General features: G+C 42.5%; 1 protein-coding gene across 1 annotated transcript in view; it reads left to right on the top strand.

Annotated features, from left to right (window-relative positions):
* Positions 1 to 13900, top strand: part of LRMDA (leucine rich melanocyte differentiation associated) — a 1013426-nt gene that overhangs the window by 566099 nt on the left and 433427 nt on the right. The window contains exons 3-4 of the mRNA XM_055325848.1: positions 1046 to 1174; positions 13110 to 13247. Of these exons, the coding sequence (XP_055181823.1) occupies positions 1046 to 1174; positions 13110 to 13247 (267 nt within the window). The remainder of the gene's footprint in view (positions 1 to 1045; positions 1175 to 13109; positions 13248 to 13900) is intronic.

The raw sequence follows: 13900 nt of genomic DNA, 5'->3' as shown, positions 1-13900 counted from the left end.
TAACCTTAAGAGTTAACTTCAGCTAAGTGTAAAAACAAGGCTATTTTCCCCTTCCTGATACTTTTTTTTTTTTCTTCTTCTTCTTCTTCCCTGAGCCGGGTACTTAATTCTTTCAGATGCTTGATTATTTACTGCCTTGACATCTACATTGCTGCATTCCACGCTTCTTTCAAAAATAAAGTGAGAAATCCACTTTCCATAAATTAAAACCCTAACTTCATGCCAGGAAACCTTGAAACAGAAAATACCACCCCCCCAACTCCTTCCTGAAGCCACGCCCCCCCCCCAAAACAAAAACAGAAAAGAAAAAGAAATCAGGAAAGAGAAAGAAGCAGCCCTCTCCCGACTGGAGTGAACATGTGCTCCTGCAGATGCCTGGCCTTTGGGGGCAGCCACAGGGACACTGGGCAGACGCAAATTAAGTGATTAGTAAAGAAAAAAAAAAAAAAAGAAAAGAAAAAAGCAGAGTGTGTGTGTGTGTGGGGGGGGGAGAAGTCAACGGCAGCAAAGGGGGAGAAAGGAAGGCTGCCTCGCCTTTTCCTGGACTGTGCAGAGGAGAACCGCTAAGAAATGATACTTGAAGTTATATTTATTATTGTAAGAGGGTATGATATTTCTGGGCAGGAATGATGGATGACAACTTAAATTTGTGTCCAGGGAATGAAGGTGAACTGTGACAGAGTTATTTATCTTGGGAATGGAGGTTAGGGTCAGCCGAGGCTGGGTGCCTGAAGGCACAAGACATTGACAAATTTATCCTGCAGGCCGTATCTGAAGCCCTTTGTTTTGGATCCTGGCTACTCACTAAGTGACCCTCATCCTTCATGTTGGCAACGCGTGAAGGATGCGGGGAGTGCCAGCGGCCCCTTCCCCCGCCGCCCCCACCGGGCTCCCGCCACTAATTCTTGTCATTCACTTTGCTGACAGGCACCAAGCCCAAACTATTCCCAGTCCTGAAAGGGAAGGTTAAAATATTTATTTCGGCTCATAATGGCCTCCCTGATTTAGTGCAGGATCATTTTTCCTGTTGCCTTTGTCATTGCAGGTCACTGGAAGGACTGAGCGCGTTCGGGAGCCTGGAGGAACTCATCCTGGACAACAATCTGCTGGGGAACGACCTCGTGTTGCCAGGGTTACCCAGGCTCCATACCTTAACCCTGAACAAGAACCAGATATCCTTGGCCCTGCCCGCTGCCTCTGCTCTCCACCCTGCCCCGCCTGGGCCTGGGGCCCGCACAAGCCTCCCCCCACCCCCCCGCCCCCCACAAATACCTGCGAAATGTCAAATGAGTTTTATGTGTCAGCTAAATTAAAGTATGTGAAATGCAGTCCATGGGCAGACAAAGCGTTCTGTCTTCTGGCACTCGGGACACTTCAGAGTAATTTATTATAGGTCATTCATAAATGAAATGCACCATTATATCTTCCTGTTGCTCCATTTTAGTGTAGAGATCTAAGTTATGGCTGTGAAGAAATCTTTTTAATAGATAAAAATAGAGAAAGAAAATAATGTCACTGCTGCCGAGAAGGCAGAGCCAGGCTCTGTTTGCTTGGGCTCGTGTGGGAGGGCGACCTCTGGTGGGAAGTAGGGGGTGGTGCCTCTCAGCAAACTTGGCCATCACGGAGGTTTCTGGAAGGCTCTGGTGCAGGCTGGGGAACAGGTCAGGCCAAGGAAGGGGGAAGGGGCAAAGAGGGGAGGTATGGGTGAGGCCCAGGCATAGCTCTGCCTTCTGCGCTGTGTACTGTCCTGGAGTGACGACAGAGGTCTTGCTCGGTTGCATGTCTTCTCCTGAAGTGGGTGAGGACCTGGGCAGCCTGGGATGGGGCCCCAGGGGCGTGACCTGGTCTGGATTGCATAGACAGGCTGAAAATGGACTTGAGAGCTTTCTGCAGCATAAGGCGCCTAATTCCGTAGTACAGTTAGGGCTTCCTGAGCTGCCACAGCGCCAGCTGTGAGGCGGGGAGTGTTGCCTATTTTGTTGACTCCTGTCTCCTTCAGGAGCAGAGCTTCGGTGAATGTTTGTGGGATGAATGAATGAGTGACTATCATCAACTCTTCTTTATTGAGCACTCCTGTGGGTCAGGCACTGTACTGGCTAATTTTAGGTGTATTTTTTTTTTTTTTTTTTTTTTGGCAAACCCTGGGAGAGGATCTCCATTTACCTAAATGAGGAAAGAGGTGAAGTTTAGATCCACAGCCAGACACTGACCAAAATGCTGGGTCTCAGATTTAGTCTGACCATGGCTGTATCCAAAATTCTTTCCATTCTCCCGGGCTGCTTCAGACTTGAAATCCCGTCACTGTGTTTTATGAGTGAAACATTTCAGACCTAGAGTAGTTTAATTACTCGTTCATGTTCACATGATAAGTTAGAAGTAAAGGGATCAGGGCATTTGCCCTAGAGGGTGAAATAAAACCAGGTATATCTGTTACATTTACCATGTATGTATATGTCTGCTTTAAGAATGATAGGCCAAATCATTTCTTAGCCTCAGTTTATACTTCAAGTCATAAGACAGTATTTTCTTTATTAGATAAAATATGCTACTGCTGGCATTATAAGTTGGCACTTTGATAGAGGTAGAAGGAGAGAGCCCACAAGTAAATATCTAGTCTTTATCATAATGCAATATTGATGGATTTTTTTCTTCTCCTATCCTTTGGTCAACTAACTTCCCTAGTCATTGTCTGAAAAATTATTACAGTCTGTGTGTCTAATGTGTCCCTTGACTGTCTTAGGTGATCAATTGGGTGATATCCTCAAGTCAATCAAGAACAAAAGGATTATTAGAATAGAATTGGATGAGAGGGCTCCTCTTTGAGGCCCCAGTGGTTATGTCCTTTGCCCCACACCTTTAGACTTGGGTTTATGAGTCAGCATAATCATGTTTAGCTATGTGGCTATGGACAGGTAGCCTCTGAAAGCCTCTGTTTCTCATTTTGTGTGTATGTGTGATGTCACGGCTTTCATTTGCCTGTTAGGAGAACTGCTTTAAAAAAAAAAAGAACGTATGAAAGCCTTATTTGAATGTTGGAATCAAAGTGCCATGACAATGTGAACCAAACAGTTTTCTGCATGGGTGAAAACCCAGCTGCCTCTGCCCTTGGATATTGTCAAGTTGGCAAAAGAAGGAACAGTATCATGAGAAGGACTTCCCAAATAGCCCATACATCAACGCACAAGGACTTTGTCTGACAAGTGCTGTACAAATGCTATTCCCAAATTCAATTCCTCTTCTCCCCTCAGCACACTTCCTGGCCAGTTCTCCATTGCATTAATTGGTGCATACTAAGAAATGTAAGCTCATTTCAGCACAAGCCTGACAAAAGCGATTAAAAGAAGAGCACACCAACTGTGAAAGAGCCTCATTTCACATAATCCCAGTTTGCAGATGAACTGGTGGGTGATTTTTTTTTGTAATCAGCTTCCTATTTGTATAATAATCAATCAATGAAAAGTATTTGTTGGATATCTAAGTGTCCAAAATAGGTAGCTTATAGTATTGCTTTCCTGTTACTGCTGACATTTGAGGAGACATTGAGTAAATATTGCTGATTGATATAATACCTGATTACTCTCATTAGGTTAGACTAATAAGTGAGATTCATGCTTCATGTGAATTTGCTGAGCATTCTTGTCTCCCATTTTAGAGGGCTCATTTTCATAACTGGCACAGAATATGCCAAAAATGCATAGGAATTCCCTCTGGATTTTTTTTTTTAAGATTCCCCATGTAAGAGAGATCATATGGTATTTGTTTTTCTCTGACTTATGTCATTTAGCATAATGCCCTCAAGATTCACCTATGTTGTGGCAAATGACAAAATTTTATCCTTTTTATGGCTAAATTATATATTATCATATTATAATTATATAAAAAAGTATATGTCATAATTTTTTCATTCAACTACTGATGGACACTTAGGTTGTTTTCATATCCTTGACTACTATAAATAATGCTCTAATAGACACAAGAATGTAGAAGTCTTTTTAAAATTTTTTAAATTTTTATATTTATTTATTTTTAAAGATTCCATTCATTCATTCCTGTGCGACACAGAGAGAGAGGCAGAGACCAGGCAGAGGAAGAAGCAGGCTCCTTGCAGGGAGCCTGATGTGGGTCTCCATCCCAGGACCCAGGATCTGGGATCACACCCTGAGCCAAAGGCAGATGCCCAACTGCTGAGCCACCCACATGCCCCAAATGTTTATTATTTATTTTTGAGAGAGAGCATACACAAGGGGATGGGCAGAAGGAAAAGGAGAGACCAAGAATATTAAGAAAGCTTTATGCCCAGCATGGAGCTTGCAGCAGGGCAGGAGGCAGGATCTCACAACCCTGACATCATGACCTTAGCCAAAATCAGGGACACTTAATGGACTGAACCACCCGTGTACCCCCAAATATCTTTTTGAGTTAGTGTTCATTTTCTTTGGATAAATACCCAGAAATGAAATTGCTGAATCATGATGTATTTCTATTTTTAATATTTTTAGGAACCCTCTTATTGTTTTCTGTAGTGGCTGCATCAATTTACGTTCCCAGCCACAGTGCACAAGGGTTCCTGTTTCTCCACATAACACTTGTTATTTCTGGTCTTTTTCTTAAAGAGTTTATTTATTTGAGAGAGAGAATGAGTGAGAGAGAGAGCACAAGTGCGGGAGAGAGGCAGACGGGAGAGGGAGAAGCAACTGCTGCCTGAGCCAGGAGCCTGAGATGGGGCTCTATCCCAGGACCCTGAGATCATTACCAGAGCTGAAGGCAGATGCTTAACCTACTGAACCACCCAGGTGCCCCTCTGGTCTTTTTTATAAGAGCTATTTTGGGGCATCTGAATGGCTCAGTCGGTTAAGTGACCAACTCTTGATTTCAGCTCAGCTCATGAGATTGAGCCCCGTGTTGGGCTCTGTGGTCAGTGGAGAGTCTGCTTGAGATTCTCTCTCCCTCTGCCCCTCCTCACCATAAAGGCACTCACTCTCTCTAAAATAAGCTTTTTTAAAAAAGTCTTTCTAACATGGGTGAGGTGATATTTCATGGTTTTGATTTGTATTTCCCTCATGATTAGTAATGTTGAGCATCTTTTCATGTGTCTATTGGCTTACCTGTATGTCCTCTTTGGAAAAATGTCTATTCAGATCTTTTATCCATTTTTAAATCAGATTGTGTTTTGCTATTGATTTATGTGAGTCTTTCATATATTTTATTTTTATTATTATTTTTCTTGAGAGAGAGAGAGAGAGAGAGTGAGCAAGCAGGGGAAGGGGCAGAGGGCAGAGAGAGAATCCTCAAGCAGACTCCCCACTGACCAAGGAGACTGATGTGGGGCTCTATCTCACAACCTGAGCCGAAATCAAAAGTCAGCTGACTTCACTGAGCCACCCAGGTGCCCCAGTTCTTGATATATTTTAGACATTCTTTGTCAGATATATGATTTGCAGTTATTTCTTCCCATTTAGTAGGTTGCCTTTTCATTTTATAGATGGTTTCCTTTGCTGTGCAGGAAGTTTCTCATTCCCTTCCCCTTTTTTCCCTTCAAGCTTTTATTTAAATTCCAGCTAGTTAACATACAGTGCAATATTAGTTTCAGGTGTACAATTTAGTGATTCACCATTTACACACAACACCTGATGCTCATGCAGGTGCACTCCTTAATCCCCCTCACCTATTTCAACCATCCCCCTGCCCACCTCCCCTCCAGTAACCATCTATTTGTTCTCTATAGTTAAGAGTGTGTTTCTTGGTTTGCTTCCCCTCCCCCACATGCCCATGTTCATTTATTCTGTTTCTTAAATTCTCCATATGAGTGAAATCAAATGACATGTGTCTTTCTCTGAATGACTCATTGCACTTATTATAATACTCTCTAGCTCCATCCATGTTGTTGCAAATGGCAAGATCTCATACTTTTTGATGGTAGAGTAATATTCCATTGGATATATGTTTCTAATTCTTAAAGGAATAAATTGGGCTAGAGGATGGTTGTGTTCTCAGTGTTGCTATCACAAGAGATTAGCAGGCCTTTTGGCTCTACGGTGCTGAGAGATTTTCTTTGTCATTGGTTGAGTCTTTTTCCCTTTTCATTCCTCAGCTTCTTCAATATGTAGCAATAATGCTGAGAGAGAAATGGTGATGGTGTGGGAGGAACTGAAGCCAAAGGCAATGTGTAGCTGTAAAGCTGGCCAGGTATATTGCTGTGCTGATGGGAAGTACTTTATTACCAGTAGATTAAAAAGATATTAGTTGGCTCTTTCAGGATGCAGCATGACATCTGTCTCCTCTGGTCTTTTGATGTGATCATGAAGATTGGCTTGCTTTCCCCACATACTTGACCCAGAAGTCATAGAATGAAAGCCAGGTAAAAGCAAGAGTAACACCATATGGTATTCTCGTAACCTAATACTTCTGACTCCACCTTTTTTGCCAACTGACTCTTCTGTTGTCTTGTGAAAATACTGCAGACTCTTTTAACAGTTACTGTGTTCCAAATTACTATTGCTGCTCCATGAAATGCCTTGGATTTAGACTCTGTGAGCTATGCTGTGTAATAACCTACCTAAAAAGTGGCTTACAACAACCAATATGTTATTTGTTTATAATTCTGTATGTCAGCTATTTGGGCAGGGCTCAACTGGATGGTTCTTCTGTGGATCTCACTTTGGGTCCTTGGGCAGCCACAGTTATCTGGAGACCTGGCTGGGACTGGAGGCTGTGAAATGGCCTCACTCATATGTCTGGAGGTTGGTCCTGGTTGTTGGCTGAACAGTATGCCTCCACTAGACTAGCACAGGACTCTCCACGTGGGGCAGGTGTTCCAAGAGCAAAGCCCGAATATACAAGTACTTTTCAAGCCCTATTTGCATCTTGGGTTGTTGCTTCCCTGTGGCCAAAGCAAGTCACATACCAGATGTAGAGCCAGTGTGATAGGGGACTATACAGGTGTGTATACAAAGAGGCATACCTCCTTCCTATAACAATCCTACACACGGGCCTTGATGTCTTATCTCCTTAAGAACTTATGGCATATTTGTAGTAAAGAGAGACCTAGAATCAAGTAACTATTGACCTTCTACAAAGATAAGTATGAGTTCTTTCTAGAAATGGAATCGTATTTTAAATATATTAGAAAGCTTACTGTTAAATGGAGTTCTACCTGAAGTTCTTCTGCAAAGTTTGTTTTGGTTTTAATTTTTTTTTTGTTTTTCTATATGTAGGGTTTTCCATTTGGTTTTACTCTCAGTGAGGTATGTCTGTCCAATGCTCTGTTATTGGACTCTGTGAACATGGATTATAGGCTGCTTTTATCCTTTGGAAAGAGGGATTGTCATATAGTGATCAACAACAGGCTCTGTGGACAGACTTCCTGGGCTAGTATCCCGGCTCTGCCACTGGCTGCATATCCCTGGACTAGTTAGTTACTTAGCATCTAGGTGCTTTGCTTTCCTCTGCAAAATTGGAACAATAACGGTAACAAAATTGTCCCATAGGTGGTTGTTGTGAGGCTAATTCTAAGTTCTACATAAGGGTCACTATTATTGCTATTATTATCCTAGAGAATTGTGTAAGCTTACTTGATCTTACTTGGGCCATATTATGACCAAGACCAGAGTATAGATTTAGAGTGTTTCTTTGACTTTTATAAGTTAATGTTACCTTCATATCATTCCATGAGTTGAGTACCATTTTTTTTATGAAAAAACTAAGAGAGTATGAATTTTGGAAATGACATAGATGATCAGTGGTAGGGCTCAGTCTATGAACCCAGGCATGTTGATTCCTAAGCCCAGATCCTGAAACCTAAGGGAGGGAAAAATCACTGCATGAGAAGAACTAAGATGCAGAAGGAGTCATCTGCCTGTGTCTGCCCCTGCCCCTCCTATGCCAGTCCTGTTCCCAAGACTTTCAAGATGGAGCTTGTGAAAGGGATTTCAGAGCCCAAACCCAGCATCTGGCAAAAATGTTTCTGTCTACCAATGCCTCACTTGCAGGCTGCATATCTCCTACCTGACCTCCCATCTTTGTTCTGCTGGCCCTTTGTTCCACTTCTGTTCAGCTCTCCATGTTGGTGTCTCGTCCTGGTACACTTTAGAGCCTAGACTTCCCATATTACCTCTTCATCTCTTGGTTCATAGCTTATCTTACTCTTCTTCCTTTGGTTCATTTAGACTGGCCTGGTAGTCACTGGCCTTGGAGTTGACCTTATCTCCCCCAATACTAATATCCTCTCTCTCTTATACACAGATGCCCATGCCATACACACACTATCCTTGACTCTTCTCCCATAGGGTTAGGTACTTGGTAATGGTCTCAGCCATATCATGTGTGAATACCCAACCCCCAATAACAAAACAACCAAGATATGCGGAAAGTATAGATACTTTACACAATGAAATGATTCTCCCCCATTCTCCCTTTTGGGATGGGTGGGGGAAGGCTGAGAAGCTGACTTCATTTTACATCACACTTAATTTCTTCCTTTTCTGTCTCCCTGTTTGCTTCAGCAAACGTATGAAGAGACAGTGTGCATTGTAGGACCAACAGGAAGAACAGACAGTGTGACATGTTGTACAGCTGGGCTGTGGTGAGGAGACCGGTGAGCTGAGCCAGAAGGCCAGACTAGATGCCCCACAGCAATTTACTCTTTTGTCCAGGGAATTCTCTGTGCCTTGTCTGAGGCCTCCGTTTCTCCATCTATAAAACAGGCGATAGACATTTCAGAGGATTATTGACAGATTTATTTTTATTTTTTTTCTAAATTTTTTTAAAATTTTTATTTATTTTATGATAGTCACAGAGAGAGAGAGAGAGAGAGAGAGAGAGAGAGAGAGAGAGAGAGGCAGAGACATAGGCAGAGGGAGAAGCAGGCTCCATGCACCGGGAGCCCGACGTGGGATTCGATCCGGGTCTCCAGAATCGCGCCCTGGGCCAAAGGCAGGCGCCAAACCGCTGCGCCACCCAGGGATCCCCTATTGACAGATTTAAATGGCATAATGTATCTATGGGACATAGCTTCATTAACAAAGTCTTTACAACTTCTTGGTATCTTTTACTGATGGTGGAAGTCTCAGTGCTTTAAAAGAATAAACCCAAATTGGAAGTAACTGAGGTACAGAGTACAACTGGATGACAATACCTATGGTCTCCCATGAAAGCCTATAGGACTCCTCATTTTTCAGTATTTTAAATTATTTTTTGTATTAGGAATCATGAAATGCAATTTCTTTAGAATCTAGGTTTGAATCTGCACTCTTCCACTTGACTGTGTGACTTGACACCCCCCCCATTTCCTAAATTATCACTTGGATGTAATATTTTAGATGTGTATGTGAGTCAGAATGAGAATATATTGTGCAGAATGTGTAGTTAGGATTCAGAGATCCTATATTAGGATCAGCACTTGTTGAAACCCTCCCAGGTGTAATAGGCACTCCCCCGTGACCTGGACCTGAGCACAGAGGGAGGGTTCATGCCCATTTTCACCTGGGAAACAGCTTCCCACCTGTGCAACTGGACACGACACCAGAAGACTCTGCTCCTCCTTCAAGCAACTTCCAAGGCAAGACGTTGCTTTGATCTTGAGCCTGCTGCAAAAAGTCTCCCTTGGCAAGTGTACCTATGACAGCTGGACTCTGCAATGTCAACTTTCTGTAGACAACACTGAAAAAAATATAAATGTCAAGTACTCTAGAGAAGACTTGATGAGGGAAGCCAGGTGTGTGCTAGAATCCAGCTGAAGAGAGTTGAAACTGTGCCAGATAGCTTCATATTTTAAAAATGGGGGAGGGGGGAGGAAATGTCATGCTTAGGAGAATCCCTGTAAGTATCTCTACTGCCCTGGTCTTCATTAGTCAGGGACACCAAGTTCCCTCTGCTGATTGCCTCTGGTTAATTTTCTATGCAACTTGACAAAAAAAGAATGTGACAAATTCTATCTCAGAGCTCCCAACCAGGCAAGACAGGGCTGTGTTTGTCCTTGCTGACCCAGGAGACCAAGAAACCAATTAAAACTCTTTCTCGTCTTTTATCCTCCACTGATGATATCAACATAATGATGAAGTTCTGGTCCAGAGCACCCACAGAGTACTAGCGGTTCCTGGCTAGTGTGGATTTGGGGGAGACCACCTGACTTAGCCCACACGATCATTTAGCAGGTCTCTGAAAGGGCTGAAAAGGGGGGCTAGCTTTTGACACACAAAATACCCTAAATGAAGCAGGCTCCATTCCTTGGTTTCATTGGCAAAGGATGACTGAAGCTTCTTAAAGCCTGTAGACCCTTTGCCCAAGAAATTTCCATGACCAAGACATTTGAATGAGTCCATGTCTCTACAACCTCCTGCTCAGGGGCAGGTCCAGATTTTGTTGTGTGTGAAACTTACATAATTTGGTGATACTCTCTTAAAGGCAAAGACTACATAATTATGAATGCAAAATTAGGCTTGAATGTTTATTTGGAATAAAAATATATCAAAGCAAATTAAAGACTTTCAAGTTGACAACACCGATATAAAAATATTTTTAAAAGTAACAATTTTTTTTGTGCTGGACATGCCTATATAAAAATATTTTACCTGTTTTTTTCTGCAAATGCTTTTATGACTTTATTATATAATTATATAAATTATGCACTACACGTACTTCAGTGGAGAGAGACAGTGATCTTACCTGAGGGCAGTTTCAATCACCTACTTTTGCAAATTTTACAGAAATATATGACCAGGTGACTCTGTTACCCCCTGCTAGGGACCTGTGTAAGCAAGGAGCCCTCACACCCAAGCCTTATTAGCTCTGTGGTAAGTATACATCTGAAGCCTGCTTCCCTGGACAATGCCATGTGACTCTGCTCATCACTGCTCACCCGATGTTGAGAAATAATGGGAATTTCAGTCCAGTTCAGTTGCCCAATGTTTCTTCAACTTAAACATCTTGCCAGTGTTGAGTTCCATTCCTTCCCATTCCCACCTGCATACAGTAGATGAAAAATAAACAAGGTTTAAGAAGTTCGTCCCTACAAGAGCAGTAGGATTTGGTTGGACCTCTTCATCCACAGTGGAAAGGGCTTCCCCTAGGTTCTCTAGGGGCATTGTCGACATAAATAATTTGAAACACCCAGGTCAGTATATCAGCACCATTTTGGCAGCTTACTCTCTCTCAGTCCCGTGAAGAAATACTGTGCCAGTGAGAGTGATCAGTTTGTCTGGCTGTTCCCCTGCCACGAGGGCCTGGGCCTGAGGCTTCAGGACAGCCTGATAGGCATAAGTCCTACTGCTCCTTGGAATGTGAGGGGTAGAGGGTTGGAGCAAACTCAGTGGTCCATTGTGGTTATTCCCAGACATTATTTGTTTAAGATCTGAAGGATCTTATGTCCATTGTCCTGTCTTGTTGAGGAAATGAGGATGATGCTGGCAAATTGAAGCCCTTGGTAGAGGAGCTGCTCTGCTCCTCTTGCACTAGTGTTTTTCTATTTGGCTTGTGCTGTCCCTCTCCATGTCTCTGTCTCACTCCCACAGCATAGCACTTAGTCTTGCATAGGATGTTTGCAGAACCTGTGTATAAAAAATGCTCAACAGAACTTAGTTTGGAGAATATAAGATTTAAGGAAGATATGGGAGGTTCACCAATCTGAAGGGTCCTCATGTGGAAGAGAAAAATGCCTTGTTCTTTGAGACCCTATGCTGTTAAATTGGGTTGGTGGGAAAAAAAATTGAGGAAGTTTCAGTCCCAGGGGGAAAGCTCTTTCTTTCTTAGGGTTGTCAGGGATGGAACAAGCTACTTTTTGGTGAACCCCCCCCCCCTCAGCAGATACCTTAGGGAATGGATTCTGATGTTGTTTGGATTTAGGGTTCTAGTGATAAGTTGAGATGAAATCTGAGGAAATGGAGATAACACCCCATGGTGAGATCACATCCTGACAGAGTAAGGGCATCCCTTTTCTTTGGTTCTAACTTCCTCTCCTAGGCCAAGTGGACCTCACTCTTGGACACTGTACCCTGAGTCTTTGACTCTTAGATGCTGCATTCACCCTTACAGGCTTAGCCCCTATTTGTGCTGTTATTCCCCAGCAAACACCCCATTCCATCTGCTGATATTGGCTGACATCTCTCTTCCATAAGTTTCTGGTAGTCATGACCTCTTTTCATGGCCTGTCTAGTCATCACCTTGCTTAGGCCTCAGTTCTTTTGCATGTAGCTCAAGCCAGGAGTCCACCTGTATTGGTGTGACAGCTAGGTTGTCATTAAATTCTTTCCCAAAACCTGTGATTACCTGAATCTATGAATCTTGACTTATTTGGCTTTGGTGGCAGGGTGGTCTCAGCATTTGTTTTGATGGAACAGTGGATCCCATTGAAGGAGTGGATCATGGCATAATCTCCCTACCATGCCCTTCTTTGGTATTTTCTCTTTCATGCTCTCCTCATAGAATGTTAGTTTCACAACAGATTCTCATCCTCAAATACATTTTGACCTGCCTGGCTTGACTAAATGTCTCCTAACTTACTCCATTTGTCTTTTCCTAGCTTTATTCTCCTCTTCCCCTAATTCAGTGCTTTATTGCCACCAGTGAGGCTATTGAGCAATGCTTAGCTCTACCCAGGCTCTCAGATTGTAAGAGGATGCCAGTCCCTGCTTGTATCTATGCCAATCTTGGATGTTTATTATTATTATTATTATTATTTTATTTTGTTTCATTCTTGGATGTTTTAATGATAAATTACCCCTTAAATTACTCCTTTATTGGGGACTTTGGAAATAATTTCTTGCTTTCATTACTAGAAAAATATCTTTATGGATTTACAAATAGCCAAATACTTTACCACGTGGAAACCGCTATATAGAAATGAAAAGCACGATCAACACTTACGTTCATTTATTCTCTCTCAAGTGATTTGGATTTAGTCTTATCTGCCCAGAGAAAAGCTGGGCTGTGTTTCCAGCAGGAGTGAAAAACTAGCCACGCTAGAGACCTCACAGCTCAGTTGATTTCAATCCTCACCCATGTCATCTCCTGGGAGCAGACTGGACTTGTCAGCTGTTGCACTGTGCCTGACAGAGTCTGTGTTCCTTGCTAGGCCTTTTGTCTCTCGGGGCCCAAATCCTTAACCTTAGACACATCACTGACTTGGAGTGTCTGCTTGATCACCTGGCAAAAGTGACACCAGCTTTGGAGTACCTCAGCCTGCTGGGTAACGTGGCATGTCCCAACGAGCTGGTCAGCTTGGAAAAAGATGAGGAAGACTACAAGAGATACAGGTGAGTCTTTAAGGGGTTTGAACATGGTGGGAAAAGGACAAATAGCATCTTTCGAAGGGGATAGCATTATGGGATACATAATAGATGTTTGGTAAGCATCAGTGGACTTCCCATGATAATACTAAACGTTAACTTTTTGATAACCTATAACCATTGTCTCCCTCCATCAAGGTCACAGGAACCAAGAAACATGAAAATCTGCTAGGTGGTCTAGGCCAGGGGTTAACAAACTTTTTTTTGTAAATAGCTGGGTAATAAATATGTTAAGGCTTTGAAGGTCATATGGTTTCTATCACAATGATTCAACTCTGCTGTTGTAGTGAAGAAGTGGCCATAAACAATTTGTAAATGAATATGCAGGGCTATGTTTCAATAAAACTTTACTTACAAAAACAAGGAGAGGGCCAGTTTTGACCCATTGGCTACATTTTGTTTACCCGTGCTCCATGTTATAAGATTTTCCCATGGTCAGCCTCAGAGTCACCTTTTATTTTTTTTTTTTTTTTTTTTTTTTTTTTTATTTTTTATAAATTAATTTTTATTGGTGTTCAATTTACCAACATACAGAATAACACCCAGTGCTCTCCCTCTTCGCTGATGACATGATACTCTACATAGAAAACCCAAAAGCCTCCACCCCAAGATTGCTAGAA

Source organism: Nyctereutes procyonoides, unplaced genomic scaffold (genome assembly GCF_905146905.1).
Source record: "Nyctereutes procyonoides isolate TBG_1078 unplaced genomic scaffold, NYPRO_anot_genome, whole genome shotgun sequence".
In the NCBI taxonomy this organism is placed as follows: Eukaryota; Metazoa; Chordata; class Mammalia; order Carnivora; family Canidae; genus Nyctereutes; species Nyctereutes procyonoides.
The sequence above is the reverse complement of the archived record's forward strand: the minus strand, read 5'-3'. Positions and strand labels throughout refer to the sequence as shown.